Here is a 16709-nt window from a genome sequence, read left to right on the forward strand (position 1 = left end):
GGATTGTAGTGTGTGACGAGAAAAGCCACCAGAGGAAGACTTGTTGAATTGAGCACTCTAAGAGGGGGATAGTTGGAATTAGTTTATGGGTCATATTTAATAACCTTGGTGAACTGTTCATCACAGAAGTGAGACATATGAAGCAGTCATTGTTTAGCACATATACTCACTATGATAGAAATTTTTAATGCCCCAATAAAGACCTAAATTTTAGGGCACGACTAATTAAGAAAAAGTCCAAAATGACAGAATAGTCATTTTAGCCTAAAATCTTAAACTGAAGAACCACATCATTATTTGGGTTCCTATCTGGTTACAGCAACCCTCCTCCCTGAATATAAAAAACCTGTATATCCACCTGCAACCTGGCATAGAACATTGGTGTCTATTTGTCGGTGCTTCTGGAGTTCTTGGAAGTGACAAAGTGTGACACAAATGCTATTATTTATAGTCTGTCCCTATTCAATGAAAAGAATCCGTGGACGGCTGCTGCCAAGATCAGCATTAGTTACCCAGCCTGACAATTTCATTTCAGGGTTCTCGTTGGTTGAGACTGAACAGAGTTCTTTAGGCAATGAAAATCATAGCCCTCCCTTATGACTAGTGAAGCTTAGTTCAGACCCATGTTGCCTCTGGTTTCTAGTAGTGTTTGCACTGCACACGTTCTCACATGGTTTGACATGATAACCAAAGCCATTTTGTCAGGGAATAGATTATAGGTGTGGCCAGCCACCACCTCTAGTCTCAAACCCGATTCATTTGTCTTTTTCACCTTTTTCAACTTTTTATTCCCTAAGATTTATTTCTGTTGTTATATGGATATGAATTCCAATAGGTCAGGTCCCTGCCTGCTTTGTATCTCCTATTTGGTCCTTTACTTGATCTGAAACAATGTATCAAGTAAGAGAAAGGTAGATAAGGAGTGAGGGAAAGAGAACAAAAATATAAAAATGTAGAACAAAAATATTCTAATTGAATTAAACAATTATTGAATACCTACTATGTTCAGGACTCAACATTAGACATGGTATATATTCAGAAATAATTAAGAGCTTAGTCTTTTTAAGTAAATACATATAAATACCTTTACAGAAATATAAATAAAGTTCTATGGCATATGAGAAAAGAAATATAACACATGATTTGTAATGATAAGCAAAAGCATTTTTCACTCAGCCATTCACTTCCTCGTTTATTATGCATTTGTAAAGCACCTTCTATATACACTCAAGGAATATCAAAATAAACAAGACAGTCCCATCACTTGAAATTTGTATAAGTAGGTTCTCAAAATTCAGTGTGATCAGAATTCCCTAATGAGTGTGTTAAAATACAGATTCCTGGGCCACAACTCCAGATTTTTTTTGATTCAGTAGGGCTCAGATGGGGCCTGAGAATCAGCATTTCTACCTTGTTCTTGGGTGCTGCTATTACTGTGATCTCAGGATTATACCTGGAGAACTACTAGGCTAGAGCAGTGCTTCTCAAATTTAGTGTCCATGAATCCCCTTGAGTTCTTGTTAAGATGTAAATTCTCATTTAGTAGGATTGATGCAGGACCCCAGATTCTGTAATATTCCATGTACTTCTCTTTGAGTAGTGAGGGTTTAGTAGGTGGACAGAAACTTGTAAGGAAATATGCACAAAAGACATTATGAAATAAACAGTAATTAAGACAAACCTTGAAGAAGGGATGGGGTTTTTGCAGGGGGCCTGTGAGAGTGTTCAGACAGAACAGGTTCAGGGCAGGCTGGGGGTGTGAGAGAGGGAAAGGGACAATAGATTTTGATCAGAAATGGAAGTGTGAGGTGGTATGATTTGGGACTGGAATAACTTCCAGTAATGAGGAAGTCCAGGACATGGTTATATGGGTCAGTAACTGGAACAGAGCAGAAATGGGAGCTCCTTGAGTTAAGGAAGCCAAGGAAATGTGAGACTATATTATAGGAAGGACATCAAAAGGATACTGAAGTTCCCAAAGAGTTGGCAGAGGTAAAGAAGAAAATGGGGCCAAGTTACCGAGGAGAAGCTCATAAAGTCAGTGCATTGTCATGAAGTTCAGTAAATCACTTTGATGGAAGAGGTTTCAGAAGACATGAAATTAATGAGTGATGGTGGGTAAACAATGATCTGAAAACAGCAGTGTTGAACGTGAAATATGTTAGGTCCATCTCTTGGCTCTCTGAATAAAAAGGCTTTTCTTCTAATGAAGAACAATGGGTAATATGGGTATTTTCAGAGAAAGAACAGCTTTCAGTTAAGACAAGCTAGTAGAGGAGTACAAGGAACAAAAGGTCAAGGTGGTGGCAAGTGAAAATACCACACTGGAAAAAATGTCACATGAGTAGTGGAAATGGGAAAAAAGCTGAATTAATTTGGATAGAGTTGAGAGAATGTGGAAGAGGATTCTATTTACGTCACCAAATTTCATAACAGAATTTAGGGAATGAGGGATTTATGAATTATTAACAGCAATGGGGGAGCAAAAGTAGTGATTCAAAATAAACAACAGTTACAAAACAATTAAACTAAGGACAAAAGTCATCCCTACATAGAATTTACTGAGAGTTAATTAAGGTATGGCCATAAAACAATAATGTTATAGAAATCAGGATTCTACTCATCTCCACCAGTCTCTAGCTATTTTAACCTGGGCAGATTACACAGCCTCTCTGTGTCTCAATGTCTTCATCTGTAGAATAAGGATAAGAGCTATCGCCTATACAACACTTACTATGTGCCAGTCGCTGTCTTTGAGTCCTTTGTACAATTAACTCATTTAATTCTCAAAGCCACTCACTCAGGTAGGTGGACTATCATCATGCATGAGAAAACAAACACAGAGATTAAGTTAGGAGATCTAACAACTGGTAGAGAATTTGAACCAAGGCACCCTGGTCACAAAAACCAGTCTCTTAAACATTATACTACTGTCTCTTGTTTAGTAATAGATAATACTAGTAAATACCTCTTAAAGTGATTTGAGAATTAAATGTGTAAAATTAAATATGTAAAGTGCACAGAACAGTTTCTGACACATAATAAGAATTCAATAAATACTAGATATTTAGTGGCTTGTGTCTCATCCTCATTTTCTAAAAATACAGGATCAGAAGTTGAGATCTTAGAAAATTAGTAATCATGGTTTCCGTGGTTATCCTAGTTAATAATAAAAAAGTGCTAATTAAAACCATATGTCATCTACTAAATTAACAAAATTTTAAAATAATATCTAAAACTGGAACTCTTAGGCAAAATTTATTGGCATACCCTTTTAATGAACAATGTTTTCCAGAAACTTGAAAAAGTATATACACTTTTATTTGCTAACCCTCTTACTTCTTAGCTGGCAGCATATTCTGGGGGAAACAGAAAAGACTTTAGATCAGGTTGTCCTGGTTTCAAATTCTGACAGGTAAAAATGAAAATACAAAGAATTCCTTCCACATACTAGTTAAGTCATCTTGGTTCAGCTAGTCATTTCTCTGAGCATCATTTTCTCATCTGCAAACTGGGCATATTACATGGCTAAGAAAAAACAGATTACATGAGATAACAAGGGTAAATTACACAGCAATTTGTATAGATTGAACATGTATTAGTTGTTTTCCTTAAATATTTGGTTCATGAAATGAACCTAAGAAAATAACTCAAAAAAGGTGGCTATATACTATTTTTAACTTATAATAACCAACCTAAATATTCAATAAGGGAAATAAATGTATTAAGTTGCATTGACATGATGAAATCCTTATGCAGTTACTTATCATAAATACAGAATATATGACAAATGGAAAGGTCTTATGTAATTTATGTAATAGAATATTGAAATTATTTTATGATTACAATTTATATATAAAAATTAGGGAGCTAGAAGATGACATGGAAAACAACTGTTTTACTAGATTTGTTTTTTTGGCTTCTACTATTGTTGAGAACATGTCATTTCTCTAATAATTTTTGATATCATTAATATCAAGTCACAAATACTTTTATCTGAATATTTCATCTGAGAATATCTAAAGGGCTCTGACATTTATGCTTCGACCTGAGCTTCAAAGATCTTTCTTTAACTTGCACTTAATTCAGATGGTGCTAGAAGATCTGCTATAGCAAAAACCAGTACTTAAAAACTTTGAATTTTTAAACTTCTTATCATATATTCATTTAATAAATATTTACTGAATATTATTGAATAATTTTGTAGTTTCCAATAACCTTGGACTATTTAAGGTTTTATCATTTCCTTTTTTCTATTCCTCCTTGTCACCCCAACAAACAATATCTATCAGTTTATTTAAACATTTGCTAACTTACAAAACTCCTTTAAAATTTGCTTAGCAACTCAGATAAACTAGATATCAATACTAAAAAATATTTTTAAATAAAATCCAGAAGTTATATATTTTGTCAGTTTTTTGGTGTTTTTATTTTTGATATGTGGTTGTCATAATTTCTCTCACAAAATGCCCCAAATTTACTTTTGCAGAGCAAAGCTTGAACTAGTTTTTAAAAAACTGTTTTGTGATATTTTTAGCTTTTTCAGGAATATTCTATATTCCCAAGAAGCAAAGATATACAGAGCTTCTATGAAAGAGAGAAAGAAGAAAGGGAGGAGAAAAGTAGAGAGGGAAAATATTCAAGATTTAGAGGTAAAACTGTATATACATTTTATGTAGGAAGATACGGAGCATCCTCAAATGTCAGATAGAAGGGCAAGTAGTGCTTTCATAGACAAGCCTTTCACTCAGTGAAGACATGATTCAACATAAGATTCCATAAAGTGTGCCACATTCACACCAGTGCTAATGTGAAGAGAAGTCATCCAGTGAGATCTCTTCACTAAGCTTGAAATGTTCATTAAAGCCACATCAGCCTCTACAGGATACTAAAAAATAGCTTATGCAGGTGCATAGATATGTCACATTAGATGGAGATGCTGACTTTTGATTGCTCATAATTTAGTTTGAAAATCCTGTCAAGAAGAAAGTTTTTTATTCATTGCCTGAGATAAAAGTGTTCAAAAGAAAAATAAAATGGAAACATACATCTTATTAGCACTTTTTACTTAGGGGAAGTTGCAATGAAAAAAGTTGGAAGAAAGTGAGTTTTCCCATGGAAATCTTCAATAAATTATTTAGGTAGTTAAGAAGTAAATGGCACTACTAAGTTCAAGCACAGAAATGGAAACACTGAGTCAGAAAAGGAAAAGAAAAGCTAATGCTGAATTTCAAATAAAATATCTAAAGCTTGATATTTTTAAGGAAGCTCTAAAAATTGACCACCTTGATGAAATGTCAGGATATGACTGGGGGATAAGTTAAATACAATCAACGTGGGGGATAAGTTAAATACAATCAACAATCTTAACACATGACACACTTAACTTTAGAGGCAAAAGTCTCTATTGCAGTGTTACCCCTATCATAAATTTGTATGTATTCTATTATTTATTTCAATCTATATCACCATCTGTAAAAAAAGCTTACATTAAAAATCTACTCTAGGGCTTCCCTGGTGGTGCAGTGGTTGAGAGTCCACCTGCCAATGCAGGGGACATGGGTTCAAGCCCTGGTCTGGGAAGATGCCACATGCTGCCGAGCAACTAAGCCCGTGTGCCACAACTACTGAGCCTGTGCTCTAGAGACCATGAGCCACAACTACTGAGCCCGCATGCCACAACTACTGAAGCCCGTGCACCTAGGACCTGTGCTCTTCAGCAAGAGAAGCCACCGCAATGAGAAGCCTGTGAACTGCAATGAAGAGTAGCCCCCACTCGCCACAACTAGAGAAAGCCCCTGTGCAGCAACAAAGACCCAGTGCAGCTGAAAGTAAATACATTTTTTAAAAAAATCTACTCTAGGTAACCATGTGCCTGATTAAATTATCACACTAGCTTCCAATTTTGTACTTCTTTTTCTTTTTAATTTAATTTATTTATTTATTTTTGGCTGTGTTGGGTCTTTGTTGTTGTGTGAGGGCTTTCTCTAGTTGTGGCGAGCAGGGGGCTACTCTTCATTGCTGTGTGCAGGCTTCTCATTGCGGTGGCTTCTCCTGTTGCAGAGCATGGGCTCCAAGCGTGCGGGCCTCAGTAGTTGTGGCTCGCGGGTTCAGCAGCCGTGGCTGGCGGGCTCCAGAGTGCAGCCTCAGCACACAGGCCTAGCTGTGGCACACAGACCTAGCTGCTCTGCAGCATGTGGGATTCTCCCAGACCAGGGCTTGAACCCGTGTCCCCTGCATTGGCAGGTGGAATCCCAGTCACTGCGCCACCAAGAAAGTCCCCAATTTTGTACTTCTTGACTCAAAATGCTTTATCCGTCTTATTATTATAATGCTGGTATTGCCCTCAATTATGAGAGAGCTTCAAGAGTTCATGGAAAGTGCGAATGGGTACTATTCAACTTGGGAAATTAAGTTTGCTCATTTGAAACAAAAGAAAAAGATGCGAGATATTTAAAAGTGGCAAGGAGATTTTCAGCCCTCATAATTCTTCTTCTAAGCTTAATTATTGCATTCTGAACCTGAAAGAGTCTAATTCATAATAAAAAAGAGTCAGATGTAAGTGAAGAATGGAAGGCAAACGATAAGAATAGAGTGACAATTCTCTCCCTCTAAATTATTCCCCAAATATTATGGCTTAAGGTAAAACAGAAATGTTAATAACTGTCATTTCCCAAAACTTGACAAACCAAAAAGTACACACCACCCCATGTCCATGTCTCATCCTATTTTAAATGGAACAAAGTGACTTTCAGAGGCTGGGAAGTGCATAATTACATAGGCTGGAGTCTTTGGACTTTGATCATAATTATAGTGCTTTATCCATCCATCACTTGTTGCTTGAGGACTATTCCTTGGTGAGTTCTTTAAAGGAGATAGAAACCCTGTCAGGACAAATTTGAGTTACAAAACAGCTAATCAAAAACTTGGCTCTCTTGACTTGAAACAGATTGAAAATTGCCACTTTAATCTCACAATCCATTTGGCTTTTAAGTAAAGCAAGAACATGAAGTCTGTCTTTGGAAAGGCATGTGGTCTCTGCTGTTCATACTACCGGGGGTACCTTTTTACGAGCTTCAACTGGGACATTGGGTCCAAGTTTGTCTCACTGTCTCAAAATTGGGTGTGCATACAAACAAATCATCTAGTGTGCTTGATAAAAATGCTGCTTTTGCATTCCTTGCCCTCACCCTCAATTTCTCAGAGGAAGGCATCGGTGTAATTTAAACTTAAAATTAACTGGGGAAGTTATACCACCAGAAGGCCTGCAGCTGTTTTTTCACCAAGAGTGGTCTGAGACGTTCATGAATCAAAATTGTTTGTTTTTGTTTACAATGCAATTCCGAAGCTCCACCTGGACTTATCAAGTCATAGTCTCAGGGAATCGATATAACAGCTCTCTGAATTCCTGACAGCATCAGAAGTGAATGTGTATATTACTGTATTTTCCTGAATCTGAATTTGGGCATAACAATTTCAGTTACCTCCTAAGAGTCAAATGTATTTCACTATGAAGCATTTTGAGAAAGCTTAACAGATGCTACTAACCAAAGACACCCTTCAAACTTGCTGCCTTCAGAGGGGTGTTTTGCACTTGCAGTCCCCAGCCTGCACATCCAGGGCCTTCTATCCTTCCTTGCACCTCACTGTAGTATTTCTTCTTTTTTTTTTAAACATCTTTATTGGAGTATAATTGCTTTACAATGGTGTGTTAGTTTCTGTTTTATAACAAAGTGAATCAGATATGCATATACATATGTTCCCATATCTCTTCCCTCTTGCATCTCCCTCCCACTCTCCTATCCCACCCCTCTAGGTGGTCATAAAGCACCTAGCTGATCTTCCTGTGCTATGCAGCCACTTCCCACTAGCTATCTAATTTACATTTGGTAGTGTATATATGTCCATGCCACTCTCTCACTTTGTCCCACCTTACCCTTCCCCCTCCCCGTGTCCTCAAGTGTATTCTATAGTAGGTCTGCGTCTTTATTCCCGTCTTGCCCCTAGGTTCTTCATGACCATTTTTTTTATTCCATATATATGTGTTAGCATACGATATTTTTTTCTCTCTTTCTGACTTACTTCATTCTGTATGATAGACTCTAGGTCCATCCACCTCAGTACAAGTAACTCAGTTTCATTTCTTTTTATGGCTAAGTAATATTCCATTGTATATATGTGCCACATCTTCTTTATCCATTCATCTGTCGATGGACACTTAGGTTGCTTCCATGTCCTGGCTATTGTAAATAGTGCTGCAATGAACATTGTGGTACATGACCCTTTTTGAATTATGGTTTCCTCAGGGTATATGCCCAGTAGTTGGATTACTGGGTCATATGGTGGTTCTATTTTTAGTTTTTTAAGGAACATCCATAATGTTCTCCACAGTGGCTGTATCAATTTACATTCCCACCAACAGTGCAAGAGGGTTCCCTTTTCTCCACACCTTCTCCAGCATTTATTATTTGTAGACTTTTTGATGATGGCCATTCTGACCGGTGTGAGGTGATATATCATTGTAGTTTTTTTTTTGTTTTTTGTTTGTTTGTTTGTTTGTGGTATGTGGGCCTCTCAACGTTGTGGCCTCTCCCATTGTGGAGCACAGGTTCTGGACGTGCGGGCTCAGTGGCCATGGCTCACAGGCCCAGCTGCTCCACGACATGTGGAATATTTTTAGACTGGGGCACGAACCCACGTCCTCTGCACTGGCAGACGGATTCCCAACCACTGTGCCACCAGGGAAGCCCCCTCACTGTAGTTTTGATTTGCATTTCTCTAATAATTAATGATGTTGAACATTCTTTCATCTGTTTGTTGGCAATCTATACCTAGGAATAAACCTAGCTAAGGAGACAAAAGACCTGTATTCAGAAAACTATAAGACACTGATGAAAGAAATTAAAGATGATACAAATAGATGGAGAGATATACCATGTTCTTGGATTGGAAGGATCAACATTGTGAAAATGACTATACTACCCAAAGCAATCTACAGATTCAATGTAATCCTTATCAAACTACCACTGGCATTCTTCACAGAACTAGGACAAAATATTTCAGTGTATATGGAAACACAAAAGAACCTGAATAGCCAAAGCAATCTTAAAAAAGAAAAACGGAGCTGGAGGAATCAGGCACCTGACTTCAGATTATACTACAAAGCCACAGTAATCAAGACAGTATGATACTGGCACAAAAACAGAAATATTGATCAATGGAACAGGATAGAAAGCCCAGAGATAAACCCATGCACATATGGTCACCTTATCTTTGATAAAGGAGGCAAGAATGTACAATGGAGAAAAGACAGCCTCTTTAATAAGTGGTGCTGGGAAAACTGGACAGCTACATGTAAAAGAATGAAATTAGAACACTCTCTAACACCATACACAAAAATAAACTCAAAATGGATTAAAGACCTAAATGTAAGGCCAGACACTATCAAACTCTTAGAGGAAAACATAGGCAGAACACTCTATGACATAAATCAGAGCAAGATCCTTTTTGACCCACCTCCTAGAGAAATGAAAATAAAAACAAAAATAAACAAATAGGACCTAATGAAACTTAAAAGCTTTTGCACAGCAAAGGAAACCATAAACAAGATGAAAAGACAACCTTCAGAATGAGAGAAAATATTTGCAAATGAAGCTACTGACAAAGGATTAATCTCCAAAATTTACAAACAGCTCATGCAGCTCAATATCAAAAAAACAAACAACCCAATCCAAAAATGGGCTGAAGACCTAAATAGACATTTCACTGTAGTATTTCTCTGTGTGAAGTTCTTCTTTGGATTCCCTGAGGTCTAGGATGGTATCTTACTCTTACCTTCTCTCTTTCCCACTCAGCACCAAGAAAATAAATAAGCACATGGAATACTTTAGTTAAACAAACAAATCAAAACAAAGTTTTAGTTTCCATACCTACAATTTGAGGATAAAAATCCGTTACATGGTGAATTTGTTTCCTATTGCTTCTGTAACAAGTTACCACAAACTTGTGGCTTAAACCAACCCAGTTGTATTATCTCACAGTTCTATAGCTTGGAAGCCTGATACAGATCTCACAGGGCTGAAATCAAGGTGTTGGCAGGACTGTGTTCCTCCTGGTGGCTGTAAAGGAAAATGTGCTTCCTTGCCTTTTCCACCTTCGAGAGACAGCCAGCCTTCCTTGGCTCCTGATCCTCTTCTATGTTCAAAATCTGTTGAGTCTTTTCTCACCTCACATCACTTTTATTCTTTCTCTACCTTCCACTTCGACTTAAGGACTCTTGCGATTACATTGAGTTCCACATGGATAGTCCAAGATAATCTACCTATTTTAAGGTCGGCTGATTAGCAGCTTTAATTCCATCTGCAACCTAATACACCTTTGCTGTGTAAGTTAACATATTCACAGGTTTGGGGTATTAGGACGTGGCTACCTCTGGAGGCCATTATTTTGCTTACCACACATGCTGCAGTGGATCAGCTATGTAATGTGTTGAATAACACTTTGTTAATCATAAAGTTCTATACAGATCTAATAAAATGTTATTATCTGTGGTAGAAATAGCACTGAACAAGGAAGAGACTTGAATTCTAGACATGGTTCTGCTACTATTTTTTGTGTGTGATTTTGGGCAAATCACTTAACCTCTCTAAGGTTTTAGATTTCTCAATTCTAAAGCAGAAGATTTGGGACAAGTCAAGATCATGTCAAGACTCATAATCATCTTTGTGCTTAATTTAAAGATGATATAGAGCAAAATGGAACTTAAGGTATGCCTCCATGAGGACACAATTGTCTCTGGGAAGGAATCTCCAGTTCACTGTTGTGCCATACCCACAAGAGTCGAGCTGAGCAATATCCTAAGGGGATGCATTTCAGACTTTGGTTGGGTTAATATTTAATTCTCAATGTCTTAGCTGTGAACAGTTGGCCAGAAGTTGTTATCCCTACTTACCTCATGAAGAAACTTTGATTTAGATAGCTTAAGTGATTTTATGAAGGTCATATAATCAGTGAGTGGTTGAGTTAAGACTATTGGATAATAGTCTTTTTTTTTTTTTTTTTTTTTTTTTTTTTGCGGTACGCGGGCCTCTCACTGCTGTGGCCTCTCCCGCTGCGGAGCACAGGCTCCGGACGCGCAGGCTCAGCGGCCATGGCTCACGGGCCCAGCCGCTCCGCGGCATGTGGGATCTTCCCGGACCGGGGCACGAACCCGTGTCCCCTGCATCGGCAGGCGGACTCTCAACCACTGCGCCACCAGGGAAGCCCTGGATAATAGTCTTTTGACAAGTCCTATGTGCCCTCAGCTGACACACTTCCCTGCCTCTCTGCTATTTAAATGCACTCACAACTCAGGACCGGCATACAGAATTATAATACATCATACTTTTGGCTAACTACAGTGTGTCATAAAGGTCTTTTGACATGTATTCTTGTGAAAATTATAAGGGTTGGAGGCAGATTTTTCTTGACTACAACTGATGGCTACATTAGTCCCTGCTGATAAACTGTACCTTTGTATTTCTTTATGAACCAGCTCTTCCTGTCCTCTGCCTTGCTTCATTTCAAGTACTGACATAACAACCTACACAGACGGCAGCATGTCAGCTCATTCCTTTCAGTCAGACAAAGAAACTTAGTGATTCTGGCGCTAGCTAGAATTAATGGATTAGCCTTGTTAAAAACTGGCCTGCTCATTGAAATGGATGGATACATCCTTAATTGGCATCAGCAATTATATTATTAAATGTTATATCAATTTTCAAAGTTTTTCATGTGCACATAAACAACACTATGGACACTTTTTTATGTGTTTTACTACGGGGTATGATCCTGGGAGGAAAAAGAGCATTTGAAAAAAGAGCAGTTGAAGATAGTTTAATAAAGGAACTATTGATCAACGGAGAAGAGATATGGTATGGCTTTTTGGAGTTAGCAGTGGCTAGAAATGGTTACCACTCCTATGCTCGAAGGAAAAGGAGAGGAGAGAGCAGTTACTCAAACTCAAGACGTCCGGAACTGTGGTAAGAGCCCCTACAGGACCTGCAGCCTTTAGTAGAAAACCTAGCAGAACAGCAGGGAAACATATACCCCCAATTCACTCTCCTCCTGCCCTTCGATCTCCTGCTAGAGGTGCCCACTGGTTGAACCCAAGAGGAAACCAGAGGAGAAAGGAACTGTCAATGCAATCTTCATAAGTCAGCTTCCTGGGATTCAGAACAAGAAGGATGTAGGGTGGATGTGGAGAAGCAAGTGGAAGACACTCAACACAGAACTATATCTGTCTTTATGCAATTGCATTTGACAAATAAAATGATCCTCCATTGTAAGTTCACTGTCACCCACTCTCCTCCTCCTCCTTTTGGGATATATTTAGAAAATACAGTTAATAAAGTTGACCTTTAAGCTAGTAAAGCACAAAATTCACAATCAATGTGTAATTTACACAGGAAATATTTCTTACTCATCCATACAGTACGTTAACAGTTCAAGCTTTTGAGTAGAGGGTGACCGAAAAAAATAACTCAAAATCATTTTACAAGTAGTTCAAAGAGTAATATGTTTTACTTTCTCTTATTTTTAGTCCTCAGCTATCACAGTGTTTCAAAATTTAATCTGGATTCCTTTTTATCATTTTAACTGGTTTATTTTCAAAATGATATTTGGAGGAATTTAATCTGTCTTTTAGAATTACTTGGTTAAAGATATTTATGTTAAAAACTATGTGGCAATTCTAAAAACTAAAGGGTGCAAGAAGACCCAAATTATAACCCAAACCATAAATTAACAAAAGTTTAACTTGTAAAATGCTAAATTTTAGATTCATTTTGAATATTTACTAACAAAAGGTAAACAGAACTCACTGTATATGATTTTAACTTATAAGGAAACTGTATCTTACCCTTTGGCTCTTATTTATTGATTTTGCATAATTTCATCTATTTTTGTTAAAATTAAGTTAGCAATAAAATGACAAAACTTGTGATTTGTCCACCTTCTCTTCTCTTGTAATGGTCAATAGCATCAAAAGGGAAATCTAAGCTCTATAGCTTAAGTACTGTTTGAATTTTCAGAAAAGTTTTTGTAAAGACTAGAGTAAATTAGCATCCACATCAGAGCACAATTAAATACATGTGTCAAAATGTTCAGGTGCAAAAGAAAAAATAACAGAGGGTGAAATCTCAATTTTAACTGAGAGGATGATTACCATCATACTTTGAAATGTATATTAAAATTGGCTTTTGGGGAATGGCATTAACATTCAACAGTAAATGATAATAGCAGCTCTCATTTATTCTATTTTTTGATAAAAAGAAATTTATGCATTAAGGTAGCTTAGAGTTAAAAATAACAAGAAATCCTGTTCTTTCCTTTTTTGAAAATTCTCTTTTACAACTTCTTTCTAAAGACAAGGTCAGGAAAAAGACAAATTTAACTGTGTAGATGACTATGATTATGGAATGATTAAATTTGGTCTTACTTAAAATAGATTTTGTAAACTGAGAACTTCAAGGGTTGTCTGTTTAGAAAAAACAGCTCAAACTCATTCACTCCTTAGGCATCAAAGAGAATATTGTTTGATTCTTGCTTTGACAGTATATAGTATTATAGATTTCTTATAGTGATATCCCACTTATTCATTCATTCATTTATTCAATAAGTAGTCTAGACAGAAAAATGGTAATAATTCAGTCCTTGAAATATCTGACAAAGCCGTTAAAATATATGAGGCAAATATATCTTATTAAATATATAAGTACTATAAAGTTAAATAAATAAACATTACAACTATATCTTACTCATTTTTGTATTTCCAGTGCCTTGCACAGAGTAGATGCTCAGCAACAAATATTTTTCTTTTGTTTACTTGCAGACTAAGTTTTTATTACAAATGGAAAGTACATAATCTTGCCTAAAACAATTTATTTGGCAAATAAATATTCCCTGACCACCCTGCACCACCATCTCACAGCTCCCCAACATGCCCCCCCTTCCCCAAAAGTGACACTCATCATGATTAAAGTTCAGGGATTCAGCAAAATTTAAAATATTTTTAAAGTACTATTATTATTTAAAATTTTACAATCTGACAAAAACTGAGGTGATATTTGCTCCATGAATTAATTAGCCGGTTTCTGGGACACTCCGAAAAGCAATTTCCTCATGTATTTATATTTACAGGCTTCCCTCATCAATCACTAGAAATACCTCTGGACAGAGATGTACATGATTGACATGTGGGTTGCTAGTCAATAGAAAAAAATTCTTCTAAAGCTGAGATAGATCCATGTACCTACTTTAAAAAAGATGTCATCAAGGGAAGTGTTATACAGCAAATGTTTCATTACAATTATCCTCTTAGAAATATCATTTCAAAGATTTTATTGAAGTAGAAAATTTTGAGGCTGGAAAAAATTTTGAGAACTAGAAAATCTTTAGTGTTTTGCTTTTTATCCACCCACTCCCCAACTCCAACGAAATCTTATGTAAGAACGTGAACTCCGGAGCCATTCATTTTTGCTACTATTGTTCATGGCACACAGCAAGGCAGGAATCAAATCACCATTCACATTTCCCGTTTCAACCTGGAGGACCACACATTTGCTTCCTCTCTCTCTTTCCTTTTTCTTCCTTTCTTTTCTTACTTTGTCAACCATTCCATTTACATTTCTCTCTTACTTTTCCTCTTCTGCTGTCTCACACAGCCCACCAAAAGTGTCACAGGAAAAGAAGCTATGTCTACATAGTCCACATTAATGTTTACAAGGTGACAAATCTTATTAATGAAAAAAGATCACACAGTTTCCTTAACTGCCTGAGCAATGTGACCGTGAGTCCTGGCCAGAGAGCCCACTGGACTGCTGGGATGAAGCTCTAGTAGGCACCATGGTGAATGACAAGTTAACCCCTTTGGAACCACACTGTTTTCAGCAATCAGAGGACCTCCTTCATTAGTCTCAGAAAGTAAAGTATGAAATTCCAACATCAAATCTCATGCTGTTAAATTAACATCATCACACTGCTACATATGACTTGAATATCTCCCATAACTTTATGACTGGAAAAACACTGTTCAGATTTCATTTACCAGTTTAAAAATAGCAAACTCTAATTTGAAACACACACACACACATACACACACACACACACACATTGTGCATGCTCATTAATATTTCCTCTTAGTACTAGGCAAACGTTCCTTCCTATAAACAGAAATAAAATTGAGTATAATTGTTAAGTTTTAAAAGTCAGATTTGTCAAAAGATGATGTTTGTTATGAAACAAATCAAGAAGAAAATATGTCACAGAGCCAAAATGACAAGCCACAATCTGTTTGGTATAACAATGGCTATTTTTCTATTTTTAAAGTATAAATCAAAATTATTCTGTGTTTCTTTTGACTTGAAGATCATCCAGAGACTATTCTATTCCTGTCCAATGAAATGTCTTCTTCTTGGGTTGGTGAGTGCTGATCTAGGCAAATAACAGATTTTAAACATCTTAAAATGGTGTGACCATTTTTTAAGAAGCCATGGGAAGATGGTCTACAAACTTTGTTACTTTGTACATCCAGATAGGAACTAAAAAAGAAAACTAGAAGAGATGCCCACAGACCACTTTAAGTCCACAGAAAGTGCAAAATAATATCACTGTGCTCATAAACAAAGAGAGGCTGCTGTTTGTACACAGCAGAAACACTCATCATACACAAGGCACTCCACTCCAATTAAGTTTTGATAGAAGTTACGTCACATTTAAACTCACCGCTGGATGTAAGGGTCGGGACAGTACTGTAGGGTGGCACACCGTGAAGTTTCAAAATTCATTTCCTTCAACTCTCTTTGATATCAACAAATGAAGAACAGTATTATAACATATACACATATACCTGTGTATACATAGATATAAAGCCAGAAGGCTAAAAGCAATAGGGTCAAATGCTATCAGACATAGAAGTGTAGACACTTCCCCCCCTTCACACACATTTGCAAAGAGGCGGAGCATTTCTTGATTTGAGCCAATGAGATTCATCAAGGGACTAAAACATCAGAAACAGTCGAATCTTACCAGCTGGGCATCCTCTCTAAAGTTGTTCTTCCCCCTCTACCACGGCTTTAGAGTCCTTGTCGTATAGTGGCCACACTTGTTGGCAACTTGGAGTCATCTCTGAACTTCTGGTCTCTCTGGTGATTGGATGCTGGCATGAATGGCATCAGAGTTTAATTTCAGCAGCCTGGACTTTCACAACAGAACAAGAGCTAATGAGTGTCCACCCTGCTCCAGCTAATTAATGTTTCCTTGTCTCTGCATACTGATTTGATTTGAGGGCTTCTGTAACTGCTTCTGGAACTAAATATTTCACAGAGCTGCTTAGGAAGTTGTTTTGTTTTTTTTCTTCATCTCCACCTCCACCCCCCCTTCCCTCCACCCTTCATTCTCCCTTTCAGCCAACCGCCTGTTGTGGTCACAATCTCAAATAGCAAAGACAGGGAAATTCCTTGATTATATTTAACCTAGAACTCACTCTTCGTCTCAACTAAAAGAGATACCCATTCACATCCCCTTAGCTTTGCTTTCCCTAATTAAAAAATAATAATAACCTTTACTGAGTTTTTCAAATATCCTACCTCAAACACACACACATAATTTTCTTAAAGTAATATTAAAATGGAAAATAATGCACTATTTTCAAGCTTACAAAATTATGTCAA

General features: G+C 37.0%; 1 protein-coding gene across 5 annotated transcripts in view; it reads right to left on the minus strand.

Annotated features, from left to right (window-relative positions):
- TP63 (tumor protein p63) overlaps nt 1-16709 on the minus strand; it is a gene marked incomplete at both ends in the record, with an annotated part of 244135 nt that overhangs the window by 195190 nt on the left and 32236 nt on the right. For 4 of the 5 annotated variants that reach the window (XM_079704359.1, XM_079704356.1, XM_079704364.1 and 1 more), the window contains one exon: nt 15763-15824. The exons of the other annotated variant lie outside the window; for it this stretch is intronic. In XM_079704359.1, coding sequence (XP_079560485.1) covers nt 15763-15824 — 62 coding nt within the window. Of the gene's footprint in view, nt 1-15762; nt 15825-16709 lie in introns of those variants that run through there. 5 annotated transcript variants of the gene reach the window in all.

This window comes from Hyperoodon ampullatus (genome assembly GCF_949752795.1).
Source record: "Hyperoodon ampullatus genome assembly, chromosome: 5".
NCBI lineage: Eukaryota > Metazoa > Chordata > Mammalia > Artiodactyla > Ziphiidae > Hyperoodon > Hyperoodon ampullatus.